At 54.8% G+C, this 15,797-nt stretch overlaps 1 protein-coding gene across 1 annotated transcript; it reads left to right on the top strand.

Annotated features, from left to right (window-relative positions):
* Positions 1–439: 439 nt before the first annotated feature.
* On the top strand, positions 440–6,668 carry PTGES (prostaglandin E synthase). The gene is made up of 4 exons (XM_010211184.2): positions 440–468; positions 908–1,094; positions 2,943–3,025; positions 6,419–6,668. Exons 2-4 carry the CDS (start codon positions 987–989, stop codon positions 6,666–6,668), a joined length of 441 nt encoding a protein of 146 aa, XP_010209486.1. The 5' UTR covers positions 440–468; positions 908–986.
* Positions 6,669–15,797: the final 9,129 nt, after the last annotated feature.

Genomic DNA, 15,797 nt, shown 5'->3' with positions numbered 1-15,797 from the left:
CTCTTTCTTCCCAAGTGTTCAATAGCTGGAAGAAGCCAGCTCTAAATCCAAATGCCACTTTCTAGAGTGAGAATGAAGTTGTAGCACTCTACACCTCTTTCTTGGCCAGAAGCAACACTAGCTGCATTTGGGGATGGGCAGGTGGCTTTTTATTTCCACATTTATACCCTGCATTTTGCTACCTGCCTGGCTGTGCCTCGAGGCAGGTCAGCACGGGGGCTCTCCCTCCAGGCAGGAGATGCTCGGAGCAGAATGTGGAGCCGGGAGAGATGCTTGGAGCAGAACGTGTAGCCAGGACTAGTGCAGGGAGCAGCCCTGGCCCCTCTTCCCCCGCAGGTGGCTACGAAGGGGAGGGCCGGTTGCCTCTGCTGGGAACTGGCCACCAGCGCTGGGCGGGACTGGGGAGCACTGGGAGGGCTGCGGGAGCTGGGGACGGATCAGAGGAACCCGAGGCTGGATGCAGCTTAGGTAGGTTCCTACCTTCTTCCTAACTCCTCCTCCTGCCAATTGCTGCGCAATAAATCACCTCGTTAGCTGGGGTTGAGCAGAGCCCGCGCTGCTCCTGGGCAGCTGATGCTCTTTGCAGCTCCATCCTGCTGCGTGCAGAAAGAGCACACGGGGCAACGCGTTATTTAATCTTTCCTAGGGAGGGAGGTTGAATTGTGGCCGGGCTGATGCTTCTGGGCCCCCGTGGCCAAGAGGGTCGTGTCCCAGCACAAGGCACGAGGTCCCCGCGTTGCTGGTGGCAGCGGGCGCATCACTCTGCTCCCTCCGCTCGGGCTGTGCTCGCTGGGAGCTCTGCTTCTCGCTGGCCTCAAGGGGAGTCCTGGGGCCGTGGGCTTTCCATGAGAAAAGAGCCATAGCCTGCGTTGTGCTTCAGCACTGCTGTTCCTTCCCCCCTCCGCAGAGCCCTCCCGGAGCAGAAGGAAAAACTCCAGCGTCTGTAACCGCTGCAGACAGCAGAGCGTCTCCTCGTCTTCCCCAAAATGATGGAAAATGAAGTGTTTAAGTCATTTATGTTCTACAGCACGGTCTTGATTTTAAAAATGTACGTTGTTGCCATCATTACGGGACAAGTAAGGCTCAGAAAGAAGGTAAGTTCCAGTTTCCTTTTCCTTCCTTTCCTTTTCTGGCTTTTTCCATAGGTTTCTGTTTTGTTTTGGTTTTTTTGCAAGTCCTTTCTGATTTTAATCCTTTAAAGGCTGACAAGGCTTACTGAAGCAAGTTAAGTTTTATTCAACTCAAGTTGAAAGCAAATATTGTTTTAGAGCTGCAGCAGATAAATATCTCGCTTTTCTTTGGCTCTTTTTGTTTGTTTCTACCATCTGTAGCTTGATGTTTATCGTTTCTGAATCCTAATCTAAATAACAACTTCAGCTCTAAAATGGCATGCAGGTAAGCTGCTTCTGGAAAGAGACGCTGTTTACAGTGGATTTTCTGTGTCTGGAAGAACAGGAGGAAAGTCTAAAAGGTTTAAGAAAAAACCTTGAGTTGCAAGAAACGATTCCTGTGGCGTAGAAAAAGCTTTGTGCTTTTGGAGGCTGAATCCCTGCATGAATGCCCCAGGAGAACAGAAGGTTGGGGGAAATAAAAACAATAGCTGGAGAAAATAATTCTTGGGCACAGAGAGAAATGCAGCGAGGTTGGGGACTCTGGCTGCAGTGCGTGTGCTGGGTTAATCCGGTATTTTATCACCTGCAGCCAAATTGGATCTCGTAGCAAAACTCAACTGTCGGCAAAAACTGTTTAAAAGTATTTCCAGCTGCATCACTGAAGTGGAAGGGAGATATTTGTGCTCTTGGACATAATGCAGAGAGGGGTCTTTTTGTGCTGGACCATCAACACTGCCCAATTTGACTTTTTCGCTTGTGTTTCTGAATGATGCCCAGTCCTGGATAAGTCTGGGCTTGGAGCATGATTAAAGAAAGTGCTAGGGACTTTTCCAGGCTGTGAAGTCAACCTGTTGCGTGTAGCCAGGTCCCCACGGAACAGCTTCCCATAGGTGGGGAGCTTGTATAAATCCTTTTTATTTGTGATGTTATTGGTTTTGGATATGATTCCCTCAGGCCTTGTTTTCCTCACTAACTATTGCTGTCAAAAAAGCAGCCAGGGAATTTTCTGTCTCAGCTGGATTAGCTAATCTGTCCCTTTGATGATTTCGGATGCTGCGTTGAGCATCTACAAGTTGTGCGCCCTGCTCCAGAATTGATCTGATGGTGGCTGGAAAAGTCTCCTTTAAAGCAGTTGCACAGGGAGAAGTGGACTGGGATCAGGAAAGCCCAGGAAAGGAAGCAAAGGAAGCCCAGGAGCTCCCTTGAAGCCCCTGGTTTGGGATCTGTTCCGGGAGCAGAGGTGGGTTTTTCAAAAGATTAGAAAAACGCGCTGGGTCCCCGGAGCTTGCATTTTGCCTCTGATATATTAGTGCAATTGCACTTGGGTTTGTGAAAGATGATGCAAAGCAGTGGCTGAAATGTCTCCTTAGGCAGGGAGAAAAAAAAATGAGGGCAAAACTTCAGCCTGTAAAGATCCTGAAAACGTTATAAACTATCAGAAGAGGGAGGAGGATGCATGAGTGGAAACTCCCAGTTCTGGCTGCTGTTAGGGCCTCTTGCAGTAAATATAATGGATGATGCTATCCTGACATCTCCTTAACATTCATGCAACATAAAAATCTCTCTTCAGCTCTGAATGCTACAGCCAGCGAGGCCTGAGCTTGCAAGTTTTATGCGCAAACACGACGGGAGACAGACCTTTAATGGTTATTCCTCCAAATACCTGTTGTGTACGGGCCAGACAGACTGCCCTTCTGGCCTGGGAAGGGACCTGAGCATCTCGTAAGGCACTGAAGGGGTCTCTGCTCAACCGTTTTAAAGTAGCATGTGAAAAACAGCCGCATGGAGCGTGTCCCCTCACGGCCCTCCCGTGGCAACGGTGTCTTGCAGGCGTTTGCCAACCCCGAGGACGCGCTGCGCAACGGCGGCCTGCAGTACTACCGCGAGGACCCCGACGTGGAGCGGTGCCGCAGGTGAGGGGCGCTGCGGGGTGCAGGGCTGCTGCCAAAGCAGCAGAGAGAGGCTGCAAGGCTCATTAGCTAAGTAATTACCCAGATGGGTTGAACGGCTGGAGCTCCAGGGCAAGATCCCATGCATCAGCTTAATGTTTAATGGGATCGTGGTGTGTGCTGAAGCAACAGCACGGAAGGGTTCAGGTTGAGGGGCTGCTGGCCAACTCCAGCACGGTTCAGCTCTTCCTAGGTCCTGTAATTTCCTTGGCTTTGTCTTCTACCCAAACCCCAAGGCTCCTTGTGCCCTGCTCAGGACCCCAAATCCCCCCAAATACTTTTTAACTCAGTCGGCACAATCAGATTGTGACTGGCAAGCGTGTGGCTGCTCCCAGTGTGGTTTGGAAACCTGAGAAGAAGCTGGACACGGAGGCAGTAACTTCTGCCCCACAAATGAGGTGAGTCCCACTCTTCAGTGAGGCTCCCCCTTCCTCAGGGTGAAAACCCAGAGTGTTTGAGCCCTGAGCTTCTTGCATTGCTGCCCCCGACCCCAGAAGGAGGTTCTCTCGCTAGGAAAAAATGAAACAATATTGTTAATAATAATAGCAGTCCACTTTTCATTAAGCAGAAAACACAAACTTCCAAGCAAATAAATTCTTGGAGCTTCAACAAAGTCCTGGGGAAGGCTGGGATTTAAAGAACTCAGGGTGGGTCTTTGCTAACTTGTACACAAGCCTGGTAAAGACAAAAGAAAAAACAGGGCTTTCTTCAAACAAAGGTGAAGCAGGACCTTCCTTTCAAGCCTTAAGGGGAAGGATGGGGAGCTGCAACGCAGCTACCTGGAGCTGCTGGCTCTGCGGAGCTGGGGGCAGCCTGTTCCCCCCTCGCCGGCTGAGGAGGTCCCTGGCTACGTGGCAGTCCTGGCGTGACAAGCTCCTTTTCGTTCCTTTCTCCTCCCCTTCCTTCCATTTCTGCTTCCCGCCCTGCTGATCCTCTGCCATGGCTCAGTCCTCAGGGGTCCGTGTTTGGACACGGTGTGGATAGCTGCCGTTTCCCAGCGGAGCTGAAATCCAAAGAAAACCTGTTCCTGGCCCTCTTTTTGCTGGAGAAGGCTCGGGTGCAGGGGCGGGTGGTGGCATCAGCGCAGGATGTGACGTGTTTCCTCACCACGGAGGCTTTTGAGGGGGCGATGGGGGTCTGAGGGGCCTTGAGGCAAATACTCTGGTTGCAAAGAGCCGCCGCGTCCGTCCCACGCTCCAGCAGAGCCAGGGCTGGGAATGGCTGAGGTAAAATATTTACCCGCAGGTGCCCTGGCCCCGCCGGGCCGGGGGCTGACGCAGGCTCTGGCGTGGGAAGGGAGGCGGCGAGGCCCCTGCGCAGCGTTCCTGGAGCCCGGCGCACAGTTTGTTTTGTGCAACGCGGTGATGGGAACCAGCTGCCGGCCCGGAGCCTCCGTTCCCGTCCCCCCGGCACCGCTGTGCGCAGCGAGGCCAGGGCCAGCGGCGGGACCGGGGCCTGCCAGGAGAGCCCTGCTCACACAGGCCCATCCTGCTTGGGAAGGAGCTGGAATGACAGGGACAGGATCACCCAGAGCCCTCCAAAAACCTGGGCTTGAAGGTTTTGAGACACCTTTGACCAACCTTGACATGGTGAAATTGAGTTCTGGGCTGTTTCCAGGATGGGTGCCTGGGCATCTCCTCCCTGAAGCTGACTGCAGCGCCAGGATGGGGGTTACAATATTGCCCTCCTCTCCTTTTTTTTTCTTTTTTTAAGTCATTTTTTCAGCCAAGTCTGTTCCAGCCTGCATCTGCGCTAATGAGCTGTGACTGAGCATCATAAAACTTCACAGCCACTTCTCTTAGCTTACCCAGAAGAAGAGCAAAGGCATCTCAGCCTGCAGGCAGTGTATACATATATATATATAAATATGTAATCTTTATTTCAGGGAATAAATTGCCTAACATTTTCCCTGGAAAAAACCTCCTGCATTGTAAGAAAACAAGATAAAGAAAGGTGGAGAGACTTGAAGCATGAGGAAAACCACACTGCTCTGGGGACCAGTTTTCACAGGGATTTCCGAGTCTCCTACCTCCCCATCCACACAGGACAGGCTGGGGATGACTGTCATAAAGAGGCCCTTTGAGGCAACCCTATTGATTTTGCCTTGGGAGAGGAAGGGCCACAACCTAAGTAAACACGGTCTGCTGTTATTTTGGTAGCGGTGATGTGTACGCGTCGCACAGGCGCTTCCAGGCGGTACCATCGCTCTGGGGTTGGCGGGCGCTCAAGCGGAGCGCTCGGAGCGCAGGCTTTGGCTCCGTGTGAGTAAACAGGACATTGCACAACCCGTTTCACAGCTTTCACTCGTGTCGCTGCGGTGCAGCGGAGCGATGCTGGCGCCACACGTGGGCACAGAGGGGCCTCGGGGCCAACTCTTACCCGTCTCCTTTGGAAATGCCTTCAAAGAGGAGCAAAATTCCTATCCCGGGAGTTTCTCCTTTGCAGAAATGGCAGCCTGGAGGCTGTCGTACACATCTGGGGCCATGTCGCGCTGGCGCCTCGCCATCCTGCAGCTCTCACAGCTATGCGGGGTCTTTGTTTTGCTCTGTTTATTTAAAAACTCTCCCCCTTGAGCTGTCATCCATCACGGCAGCGGCATCTCAGACACGCGGGGCAGCTCAGCGCAGCTTTGTGAGCACGGCAGCCCCTCAAGAAAGACTGTGGGGGTGAAATCTCCCTGCTTGCGCGTGCAGGGGGAATCGAACTCCTTCGGACAGTGCTCCCACCCCATCCAGCGGAGAAGAGGGCTGCCCGCACTCCCACGGCTGGGCTTTCTGCCCTGGTGAGGCCGCATCTGGAGTGTTGTGTCCAGTTCTGGGCTCCACAGTAGAAGAGGGATGTGGAGCTGCTGGAGAGAGTCCAGCGCAGGGCCACCAGGATGATCAGGGGCCTGGAACATCTGCCCTATGAGGAGAGGCTGAGGGAGCTGGGCCTGTTCAGCTGGAGAAGAGAAGGCTGAGAGGGGACCCTGAGCAGTGTCTAGAAGTACCTCAAGGGAGGCAGTGAGGAGGATGGGGCCGGCCTCTTTTCAGTGGTGGCCACCGACAGAACTAAAGGTAATGGCCACAAACTGAAGCACCAAAAGTTCCACAGGAACTTAAGGAAATTTTTTTTAACAGTGAGGGTGCCAGAGCACTGGAACAGGCTGCCCAGAGAGGTTGTGGAGTCTCCTTCTCTGGAGATCTTCCAAACCCGCTTGGACGCAGTCCTGTGCCACGTGCTCTAGGTGACCCTGTGTGTGCAGGGGTTTGGACTAGGTGATCTCTAGAGGTCCCTTCCAACCTTCAGCATTCTATGATTCTGTGAAAGGATGGGAGGCAGCAGGAAGGCAAGGAACAAGCATGTCTCTCTTTTCAGGGCCCATCGCAATGACATGGAGAACATCTTTCCCTTCCTCTTCCTCGGAGCCGTCTACTCCTTGCTGGAGCCCAGTCCTGCCGTGGCGAGGATCCACTTCTTCACCTTCTGCGCGGGGCGCCTCGTGCACACCGTGGCCTACCTGCTGAAGCTGAAGGCGCCCACGCGCTCCGTGGCCTACAGCGTGGCCCAGCTGCCCTGCTTCTCCATGGCTCTGCAGATCCTCCTTGCAACGACCCCGTACTGGTAACGCCGAACCACGCTGGGTGCCCAAACCCTCGAGAGGGAGCCCGCTCCTCCTGCTCTCTGCTGCTGCTTCAGCACAAAGATTTCCCCAGCTGGGCCGGGAGCTCTATGTGCCCTCGTCTGTGCGTGTGTCCCTGCACTGCAGGGACACACCATGCAGTTCCCAATAGCGTCCTGGTGGCTGCATCCTGCAGCTTGGCAGGGAAACCTACAGAGAGCAGGGGACACTCTTCCTTTGGAGCAGGAAGGGGCCGCCAGGGCAAGTGGCCCTCAACCTGGCTAGGGATGGGAAGGGAGGAAGCACAGCACATATATGTGTCTCCAGATAAGGAGGATTCATTGGAGGAAAGGAGGCTCCCTGAGAAATTGCCCAGCCTCATGTGAGGACTGAGAAGAGGACGAGGTGCCCTCTCCCCTTGGTCAATAATACCCCATGAATCGGGATGGAAAAGCCAACGTGGTCCCCACTGCAAAACTCTTGGTGCAGAAGAAAGTCAACAACACAATAGTAACTGAGGAAGGGTTATAAAACAAAACTACCTCATTGAGCCTGGCTTGGGGGCCTTGGTCAGGTTGATTCTTAGGCCAGTTTTGGTTTGCAGGGAAGAAAGGGGGTTATGAGCTCTGTCTGCTTGTGAGGAGGCAGAGGGAGGCAGGACAGGTGTCTGCCAGGACGCGTAACGCGGAAGGTTAAACCCCAGCGGTGCCGTGGCGAAGCCGGAGCAGCACTCGTCGCTTCCGGTCCATCCTCTTGTCTCATGCCAAGAAACGCAGCTTTGTTCCAGGAGGAGCCGCGGAGTCTCCCCAGAGGCAGGAACCCCTCACAGTGAGGCTGCCCTGAGGACGTGGCCGGGATTTGGCAGGTCCTGGGAAGCAGCAGATGCCGTTCTGTTTGCTACGGCTCGAGCTGTGGGCATCGGTGCTCTGCAAACGAACGGTACCGGTGTATTTCTGCATGCAGCCCTGCTCGCAGGCTGGCAGCAAGGGAGAGAGGCTGCTCCGAGCTTTTGGTCTCCGTCTCCTCGTGGCAGGATGCAGGTAGCCAGCCGAAACTGCTCTGCCCTTGCAGAGCTGGACCCACATAGAAAGGGAGCGTCGTGGAAGGATTGGGGTGCTCACACAAAGCAGTGTTGCAGCGTGCACAAAGCTTGCTCTTAAGAGCCATATCCGCATCCACATGCCTGTCGTACTTGGAAGTGCTTCTGGGCAGGCAGGACATTTTTTCCTCTTCTGTTTGCAGCCTTTCTCTGTAGCTATTCAGGGAATGTGCCGTGACAGCTTTTGGGGTATTTTCTTTCCACTGTTTCTTGCTGTCCGCTCTTGCGGCGCCGCACGCAGCACGGAGCAAGGGGTGTCTGCTGAAAGCTCTGGAAAAGAGCAGAGTGGCTTTGAGTGCTCTCCCAACGCTGTGCCCCAGCAGGAGGAGGATGGTCCCGCTGTTCCACAGCGCTGGGTGAAAGCAGCTGTGCTGGACTACAGGGTTTGGGACCAGCACAGTGCAGGATGACAGAACCCGTAAGCGTTTCTGCTGTGCAGCTGTCCTGCAGCGCTAAGAGTGGGTCCAGCAAACAGCAGCACACGATGGAGCACCCCTCTGAAGGATGAGGAAGCTGCTGGTGTTCGATGCCTCCTCCCGGCTTGGAGGGCAAGGCAGGCTTTACTAAAATCACAGAGGAAAACCAGAAGGAGCAGGAAAGCGATTCCCCTTCCGCCTGTCCTGAGCACTAAAGCTCTTCCTTAAGCCACCTGTCCCGAGATGCTCTTCCCAAGATCTCACTGTGAGCCCGTCGGCACAAACCAAGGGGTGAAACTGCAGCTCCCACTGATGCTCTTGAACACTTGTCCAGCTTGGGTAACAGCTTCCGTGCAGCAACTCCTGCTCTCAGGGTAGATGGGGCCTCAGACTTAACGTGTGGGTCAGCTTTGGAGCTGAGAGCTCTGTGTTCTTCCAGGGGAAGCAGAGTCCTTGTGCCAAGAGTCAGGAATACTGCAGGCTCGGCAGTTTGCTTTTGGCCACTTCTCATTTACCCTGTCTCAACAGATATCTGTATAATTCCCTTTTTAACAAGTCTTTTTTTTTTTTCCCCCTCCTCACATGACCAACAAGGCCTCAAACTCCTGTATGTTTCTCTGCTGCTGCACGTGCATCTTGGTGGCAGGAAGCGAATATTCCCAATAAAAACAAATTATTGTACGCAGATATATCCTTCCTTGGGGAGCAGCTGATGCAGCTGGACAGCAGCTGGGGCCAGTCCCAGCCTCGTGGAAAGAGGCTGCAAAGTGCTTAGCTAAAACCCAGCGCAAGCCTAGAGTGCCCCAGGACTCCAGAAAGAGCCAGCACATCCCGCTGGGCCCACGTGCCCGTCAGAGAATCTCTCTTCCAGGTGTGTGTGTCCTTCCAGGTGTGCGTGTCCTTCCAGGTGTGCTGATCCTTGCAATTTAGCAGAGCTGGGAAGCGAGGCTTGTGAGATGGCCGTGCTTCTCAGAGCAGGAGGTTGTTGTGCAGTTTGGAGTTCACCTGGCTCGTCCCCATCCCAGTTCCCTAAAAACTGTTGGCAGGAGGAGGAGGTTTGCTTGGAGGGAGGGTTTTTTGTGCCCTGCCTGCCAGGCATCTCTTTCCTGCGGAGCCAGGATGGTGCCTAAACCCTGCAGGGCTGGAGAGGTTCAGGTAAGATGTGGTTGCTCTCCTTCCTGTGCTTGTGACTTGTTGTGGAGCCTCTCGTGTTTTCAAGGTCAGCAGCCCTCTCCTTTTCCTTGTGGAACCCTCATTTCCCTGTTTTCCCCCTAATTTCTTAAACCCTTTGTGTTTGGGAGGTGCTGCCCTATCTCTGTGCATGTTAGCTGATTAAGATGGGCAAAACGGCTCCGTGTGACAGACTTCTGTTCCCCTCGGTGCTTTTTGCTTTCAAATAACAGAGGAGGCAGCTTTATAAAGTGGGCTCTCTCCAGCACGTGTTGCTGTGTTCAGAGGTGAAGCTGGGATTGAGGCTTGGGCAGGCAGAGGAACAAGTTGGGCTCCAGAAAACCCCAGCCCGCAGAGGTGCCAGCTCTTTGAGGCTCCTTGAAACTCCCTACTTGGTGCCTGGGGCTGAAGCCCTGCCTGGGGAAACTGGGATTACATGCAAAGCTCTGTTTTCTTCTTCTCTCTCTCTCTCCTTTTTTTTTTTTTATTAAAAAAATAAACCCTGCTGTCCTGGCTGCAGGGAAAAGCTTGGGAATGTGAACTCTCCCGGCTCCAAAAAACAAACAGAAAAAGCCCGCAAGGCAAACTTCAGAGAGGCCCAAGCACTGCGCTTATTTTGAAATGCTGTGGAGGTCTGTGGGAGGCAGGAGGGAGCCTGACCCTTCGCTAGGCGGCCCGATTGGCCCCGGGCGTTGTCAGGAGCTCCCCAAAACAAAATGGGTCGGAGCGTCCCCTGGAAAGCGGGATCGCACCCGGGACGTGGTGGGGACAGGTGGGTGATGGAGCTGGATGTCTGTTTTCCTCCCTCAAGGAGATGGGGATCATCCACCAGCACGTGCCAAGCTCCTCCCCTGCGGAAAAAGGATCCAAAGCAGCGGGGCGTTCCCTGCCCGCGCCCCGGATCCCTTCCGGAGAGGCCAGCGGTGTTTCCATGCGCGGGGCCATGCTGTGGCTGTTACCAGCTTTCCTTGTCCCTCTGCTTTTGTGCAGCTGCCTCTCAGTACACTGTATTCCCCAAATAACACACGGCCTGGCAGAGCCCCTGGATTCCTGATCCGCGGGGAGGCTCTCTTGGAGCAGGGATGGTCTCCAGCCTTCACAAGGGTGATGTTGGCACCTGGAAAGCTTCATCCGTGGGGCTTTTCCCTATGTGGCTCTGGAGCTAGACTGAGATGTGCCCTGTTTGCAATGGGCCCCTCTGCTTGGCGGTGACAGGGGTGGCCGTGGGGTGAAGCAGCTCATCCTGGGCTACCAGCTCATTCCCGCTCCACTGTCCACGTGAGCGCTCCCGACGCTCGGATCTGCACCAAGTCCTGGCTGGTCTGTGACCAAGTGCCCAGCAGGGATTTTCCCAGGGAAGGAAGGAGCTGCGCGGAGGATCCCTGGCTGCTTGGTGCGGATGTGGAGCAGGATGTGGAGCTGGGCTGTGCTGAGGGGTCCCAGGTGCTGCGACTGGTGGGGTCAGGCCTGGAGAGGAGCCGGGGGGTCTCCCAAGCCCTGCTAGTTGGAACAGGGAATGAGGGAAATTCCCCCCCAGCAAACCCTGCTGCTGCCTGCACGTCCGCCTGCCGTGGGGCACAGGGAGGTGACACGGAGAGCGTGTTGGGCTCCTCCGGGTCCCCAGCGGTGCCCGCGTCCCCACGAGGGCCGGTGTCCCCCGCGCTCCGTCCGCGATGCTGCAGCACCCTCGTGTGGCAGCGGGCCCGGCCGGGAGCGCCTCGGCTCGGGGAGCCCCGGCACCCTCCTCCTACCCGCAACCAGCCCCTTCCAGGGGGCCGCGGGCTCCTGCCCTTGGGGTCACCCGCGACACTGCGTGGAATGGGCCCGTGGCCTCGGGAGGGCTCGTGGTGGAGGGGCAGGCGCTCCCGACGCTCTTCCCGCGTGTCTCCACGCCGCGATTCCCGCTCGCTCCAGCTCGGCTGCAGAGCCCTCCTCGCCTCCCCGCTCCTTCCCAGGCGTCACGGAGCGCGGCACCAGCAGCCGTGGCCAGGACCGAGCTGCTTCTCGGAGACTTCCCTTCTTGCTTCCTTCTGGGATTTGAAGCGGCAACGAGCGAAATACTAATTGCAGGGTGGAGATGCTCGTTACTGACCGAGTGCGGAACCCGGGGTGGTCAGGACAGGAGGTCCCCAGCTGCCAGCAGGCAGCACGTCCCTCTCATACGTGCACGTGTTTCTGCAGCATCCAAGAGCAGGGGGGTTCCCGGGGCCTGGGGTCTTCCCCTTGCCACTAGAGGGAGAGGACTCGGTGACACAGTAGCGGGAGGAAGGATGTTTTAACCACTAGATGTCTGTCTAAGTCATCCTGGAGGGGAAAATCCGGCCTGGCATCCTTGTAGTTCCCGGCTCGCTGGAAAATGTGAGCTCTGTTTTGTCTCGCTGCCGCGGCTGATGACAATACAAAATTGTTTTCGTTTAAAAAAATCGCAGGGGCAAATTTCAACTTTTCATCGACCGCGAAGCTGCGCGCGGCTCCAGGGCCGTGAGGGCAGGAGCAAAGAAAGGGGGTGCCGGAAAGTCCTTCCAGCAGCTGCAATCTGCCATTTGGGAGTCAGCTGCTTGAAGAGCAAATGTTGCAGGGAAGGAAACACAATTTGCAAACAACAATCCCGCAAGCCGGCCCCCCAGCCCCAAGCAGAGCCGGGTGTGCGGATGGACACCAGCTCTCCCTCGGAAAGCTCTCGGCTGGTTCTGGTGGATGAGCCCGTGACAGACCACTTCATAGGAGGAGAAATATCCCTCTGTGCTGGAAAACCAAAGGAAGTCGCACAGGGCCTTTGAGCTCTGCTTCCTTTGCAGCCTCCTCGCCGCAAGTCGCTCCCCGTGGAGTGCAGACCCTGCTAGGTGGGTTGCAACCCGCTCTACCTGCCCATCCTCTGCTTTGCAGAACCCTTGGAAGTCCCGTGTGGAGACCTGGGAGCCAGCGGCCTGGGGTCGAAACCCGCTGATCTCCCTGGAGCTGAAGCTTGGACAGCTCGGGCAGGAAATAAGGGACATATTTGCTGCGGTCCACGCTAATGAGTCACCGGAGCAATCTGCCCCGGGGATCTGCAAACCCGTCGCTTCTAAGGGACTTTTAACAGGGCTGGATGTCCTCCAGAGAGATGCTCTGCATTGGCCGCATGCTGAGGACATGAGGGTGATGCTTGGGTGACATCCTCTGCCTGGGGTGAGGCACGAGGCTGGGCGAATGACCATCACGATCTACATGTCATTTACTAAATGAGTAAATAAGCGGTTACAGAGTGAGCGGCACGAAGCAGTTGGCAGCGCTTAAGGGGCTGGTGCTTGGGGACTGCGGCTTGTCAAGCAGACCGGGAAGGCTTTGGGGGCCTTCTCTTGTGCACACCAGCTTTCTGGCCCTGCTTTCACATTGCAGAACGCTGGGGACCCTTGGGTGACCACCACAAACAGCAGCAGAAATGGGGCAGTAAAGCCAAGCGCTGTGCTGAGATCTTTCCCCTTTCCTTTGGCCTTGGAGCTGCCCACCTGGCACCAGGAGGCCACAGAGAATTTTGTGATGCACCAGGGAGATTTGTGCCCCCTTCAAGGTCTTTACAGTGTGTCTGTGCTTTGTTTTCCTCCCCATGAGGAGGAAGAGGGACAGAGCCAAATTCTCTCCACAAAGAGCTAGAAGTGATGGAGTTTTTTCTTTTTCTTTTCTTTTCTTTTTTTTTTTTTTGGGGGGGGGGGTGGGTGGGTTGGGTTTTGTTTGTTTGCTTGTTTTGTTTTTTAAGTTTTGGGCTTTGGTGCTGGGCACCCCTGGACAATGGGAATGTTATTACATACGGATGCACTGGCTTGGCACCTCTTAGCGCCCTGACAGCAGCAAGGAGAAATGAAAAACGGAGGCAGGTACAAGGAGCAAGGCACATACAGGGTATCCTTTGGCAACACGAGCCCTCCCGGCTTCTGGAAATCAGCAGGACAGCAATTTTCTGCACACGCATTTGAATTGCTGCCATTTTTCACTGACACAGAGATCCACCCCCCATTAACTTTCTAACCCTCTTTGAATCCACTTTATATCTTTGATCTCCACAACATCCCGGATCAATGGATTTCAGCCTGTAGTCGTGCTGCGGGTTTCCACGGCGGTTGTAAGGACACCTTCTGCCTACTTTTCTCATCCTTCCCTCGTAATTCTTGCCGCTCGCTCCGCTGTTTGACAGCAGCTGCCTCTGCAGCAGCCCAGGCTCCCGTTCGCCCCGCGCGCTTCTTTGCACCTCTCCTCATTGCGTTTCCTCTGCTGTTTTATAGCTCGAGCACCGTGAGGTCCTGGAGCTCTTTGCAGGCAGCGCTGGCTTCGGCCACCCTGGGCTATTTGGAGTCATCTTGGTCTGGCCACCCTGTCCCTTCTGCGCTGGCTGAATGCCCCGTGCCCCGCATGTGGGGTTTGGGCCTGGGAAGCCTTTGCCAATCTACAAGCTGATCGGTTGTGTCTATCCTAATGCTTCTTACCATGTAACTAGTTATTCATGCAGAATCTGAATTTCCACCCTGTTTCCCAACAGCTTTTTTTTTTGGAGAGACCTGGAGGATAAAACCTCCATGGTGCCCAACTACCACGGGTGCTTTGGTCCCCCTTCCAAATCCCAGGGAGATGCTCTGGGTGTGAAAGGGGATGCTGCTGCCCGGGTGTGGGCACCGGAGCTGGCATGCCAACCTGGGCACGCAGCAGTGCCCACCACGAGCTCCTGGATTGCAATGGAGAAGCTGGGAATGGTGGTAATGCTTTCCCATTGCAGGAACGCTTGCACAGGGCAGGCTCCAAGCTCCCTTTGGATAGGGAGATTGCCAAGGGGCAAAGCACCCCAAGCCACCTTCACAGCACCCCCTTCCCTCAATAGCCCCTGGGGCTGATCCCACAGCAAAACCATGTGGGGCTGGAAAGGCCCCGCAATTAATTATAGCGCGGGGGCCTTCGTCAAGCAGCTTTCTGTGCCCCTGGAGGCAAATTTCCATCCCCTCGGAATGCCAGCTCCAGGTCTCCGAGCCTGAAGAATGCCTATAAATTCGGCTGCGGCAACGCGGTGGAAGAAACCCTTGCCCGGAGCCCTTGCAGGCTGGAAGGTGGCTGGTTTCGTGGGTTTCCCTCCTTGCTCATCCTTGCCCTGGAGCAGTCACTTGCCCAGGGCAGGTGGGGGGACGTTCCCAGCCACGGCCAGCAAGGCAAAGGCCACGTCCCCATCACGTGCGCAGACACGTTTCTACTCAGTAAAATATTTATTTCTCCATTATTTCACAAGAGTTGTTTTTACAAAAAAAAAAAAAAAATCTTACAAAATTTCCAAAACATAGACATGCAAAAAAAAAAAAAAAAATCCACTGTGGATCTTGTTACAAGTAATTGCAATGTACAAATAAAAAAGGAGAGAGGGAGTGAGCTTAGATTACAAAACTGCCTCCCTCCTGTTCTCCTTCCATGGGTGCAGTTTGTGTCCCGGCTCCGTGAGGCTCTGGCACTGATGGACGCTCTGTGACGAGTTGCCAAGAGCGCAGCAAAGGAGGGGCCCTAAGATCAGGCGTGAATGTTTTCAAATATATATATACATATAGATATTTAGTGAAGAAATATTTATTCCCTGCTTTTTTTAGGTTTACAGAAATGGCATCTGCAAACTATTAAATGGGTTTATTTTCATTAATGCTCTCAAAGAGGCAGCGACATTTATATCCCTGTGGTTTCATCTTGTATAACAGGAAAAAAAAAAGAGCCCTGTGCTTTCCATGGGAACAGGAGCCCCAGCGCTCCCCGTCCTGCCCCAAGCAGAGTTTCCCATGGAGGGTGTTTTGATGTGCAACGACTCGGCCTCTTCCCCAGCTTGGTGCACAGTGGCTGTGCAGAGGTGCTGGAAACAGGGGTGAGGGGCGCCGGGTGGGCGTCTAAGGAGATTTTTCTACCTACATTGGATGGGCACTGTCCCTTGTGTCCCCTCTTGAAGAGGAGGGCTCTGCTCCTGACCGTGGTGGCCTTGCAGCATCACCCAAGGGGCAAACACTTGGGTTTCTGCATCTCTGCTCGACGAAACATCCTCCCGGTGCTGCTGAATTCCCTGCTCCGAGCAGACGCCGGTCAGGTGAATCCGAGCGCTGTAGCCTCAGCGCCAGGAGTGGATCGAGGCCAAGAGCTGTTCTCCCTGCAGCTGAACCCCGCGTGCGGAATGGAGGACAGGGTGGTGTAAGCGAGGGGAGGTTATCCATGCAGCGGGAGACACTCTCCTGAGGGCTCTTGGTCCTGCTCCCTTTCTCTGCCATGGCTGTTTAAACCTTTCCCGCTGGAGCAGAGCACGGATGGCTCTCACAGGCCCCGGGCTGGTGCCACGTGTCCATGTCCCACCTTGCAAGGAAGAGCCCCTTCGTTCAGCTGCGTGGCGGGGAGGGGAAACATTTCCTTTCTGCAAAAATAATAATAAAAAATAAATGGAGACGCCAGCCCCAGACTCCTAAA

The sequence above is a fragment of the Tinamus guttatus genome, unplaced genomic scaffold (genome assembly GCF_059628265.1).
Source record: "Tinamus guttatus ecotype Peru unplaced genomic scaffold, ASM5962826v1 Tinamus_guttatus_pri_ptg000226l, whole genome shotgun sequence".
Lineage (NCBI taxonomy): Eukaryota > Metazoa > Chordata > Aves > Tinamiformes > Tinamidae > Tinamus > Tinamus guttatus.
The sequence above is the reverse complement of the archived record's forward strand: the minus strand, read 5'-3'. Positions and strand labels throughout refer to the sequence as shown.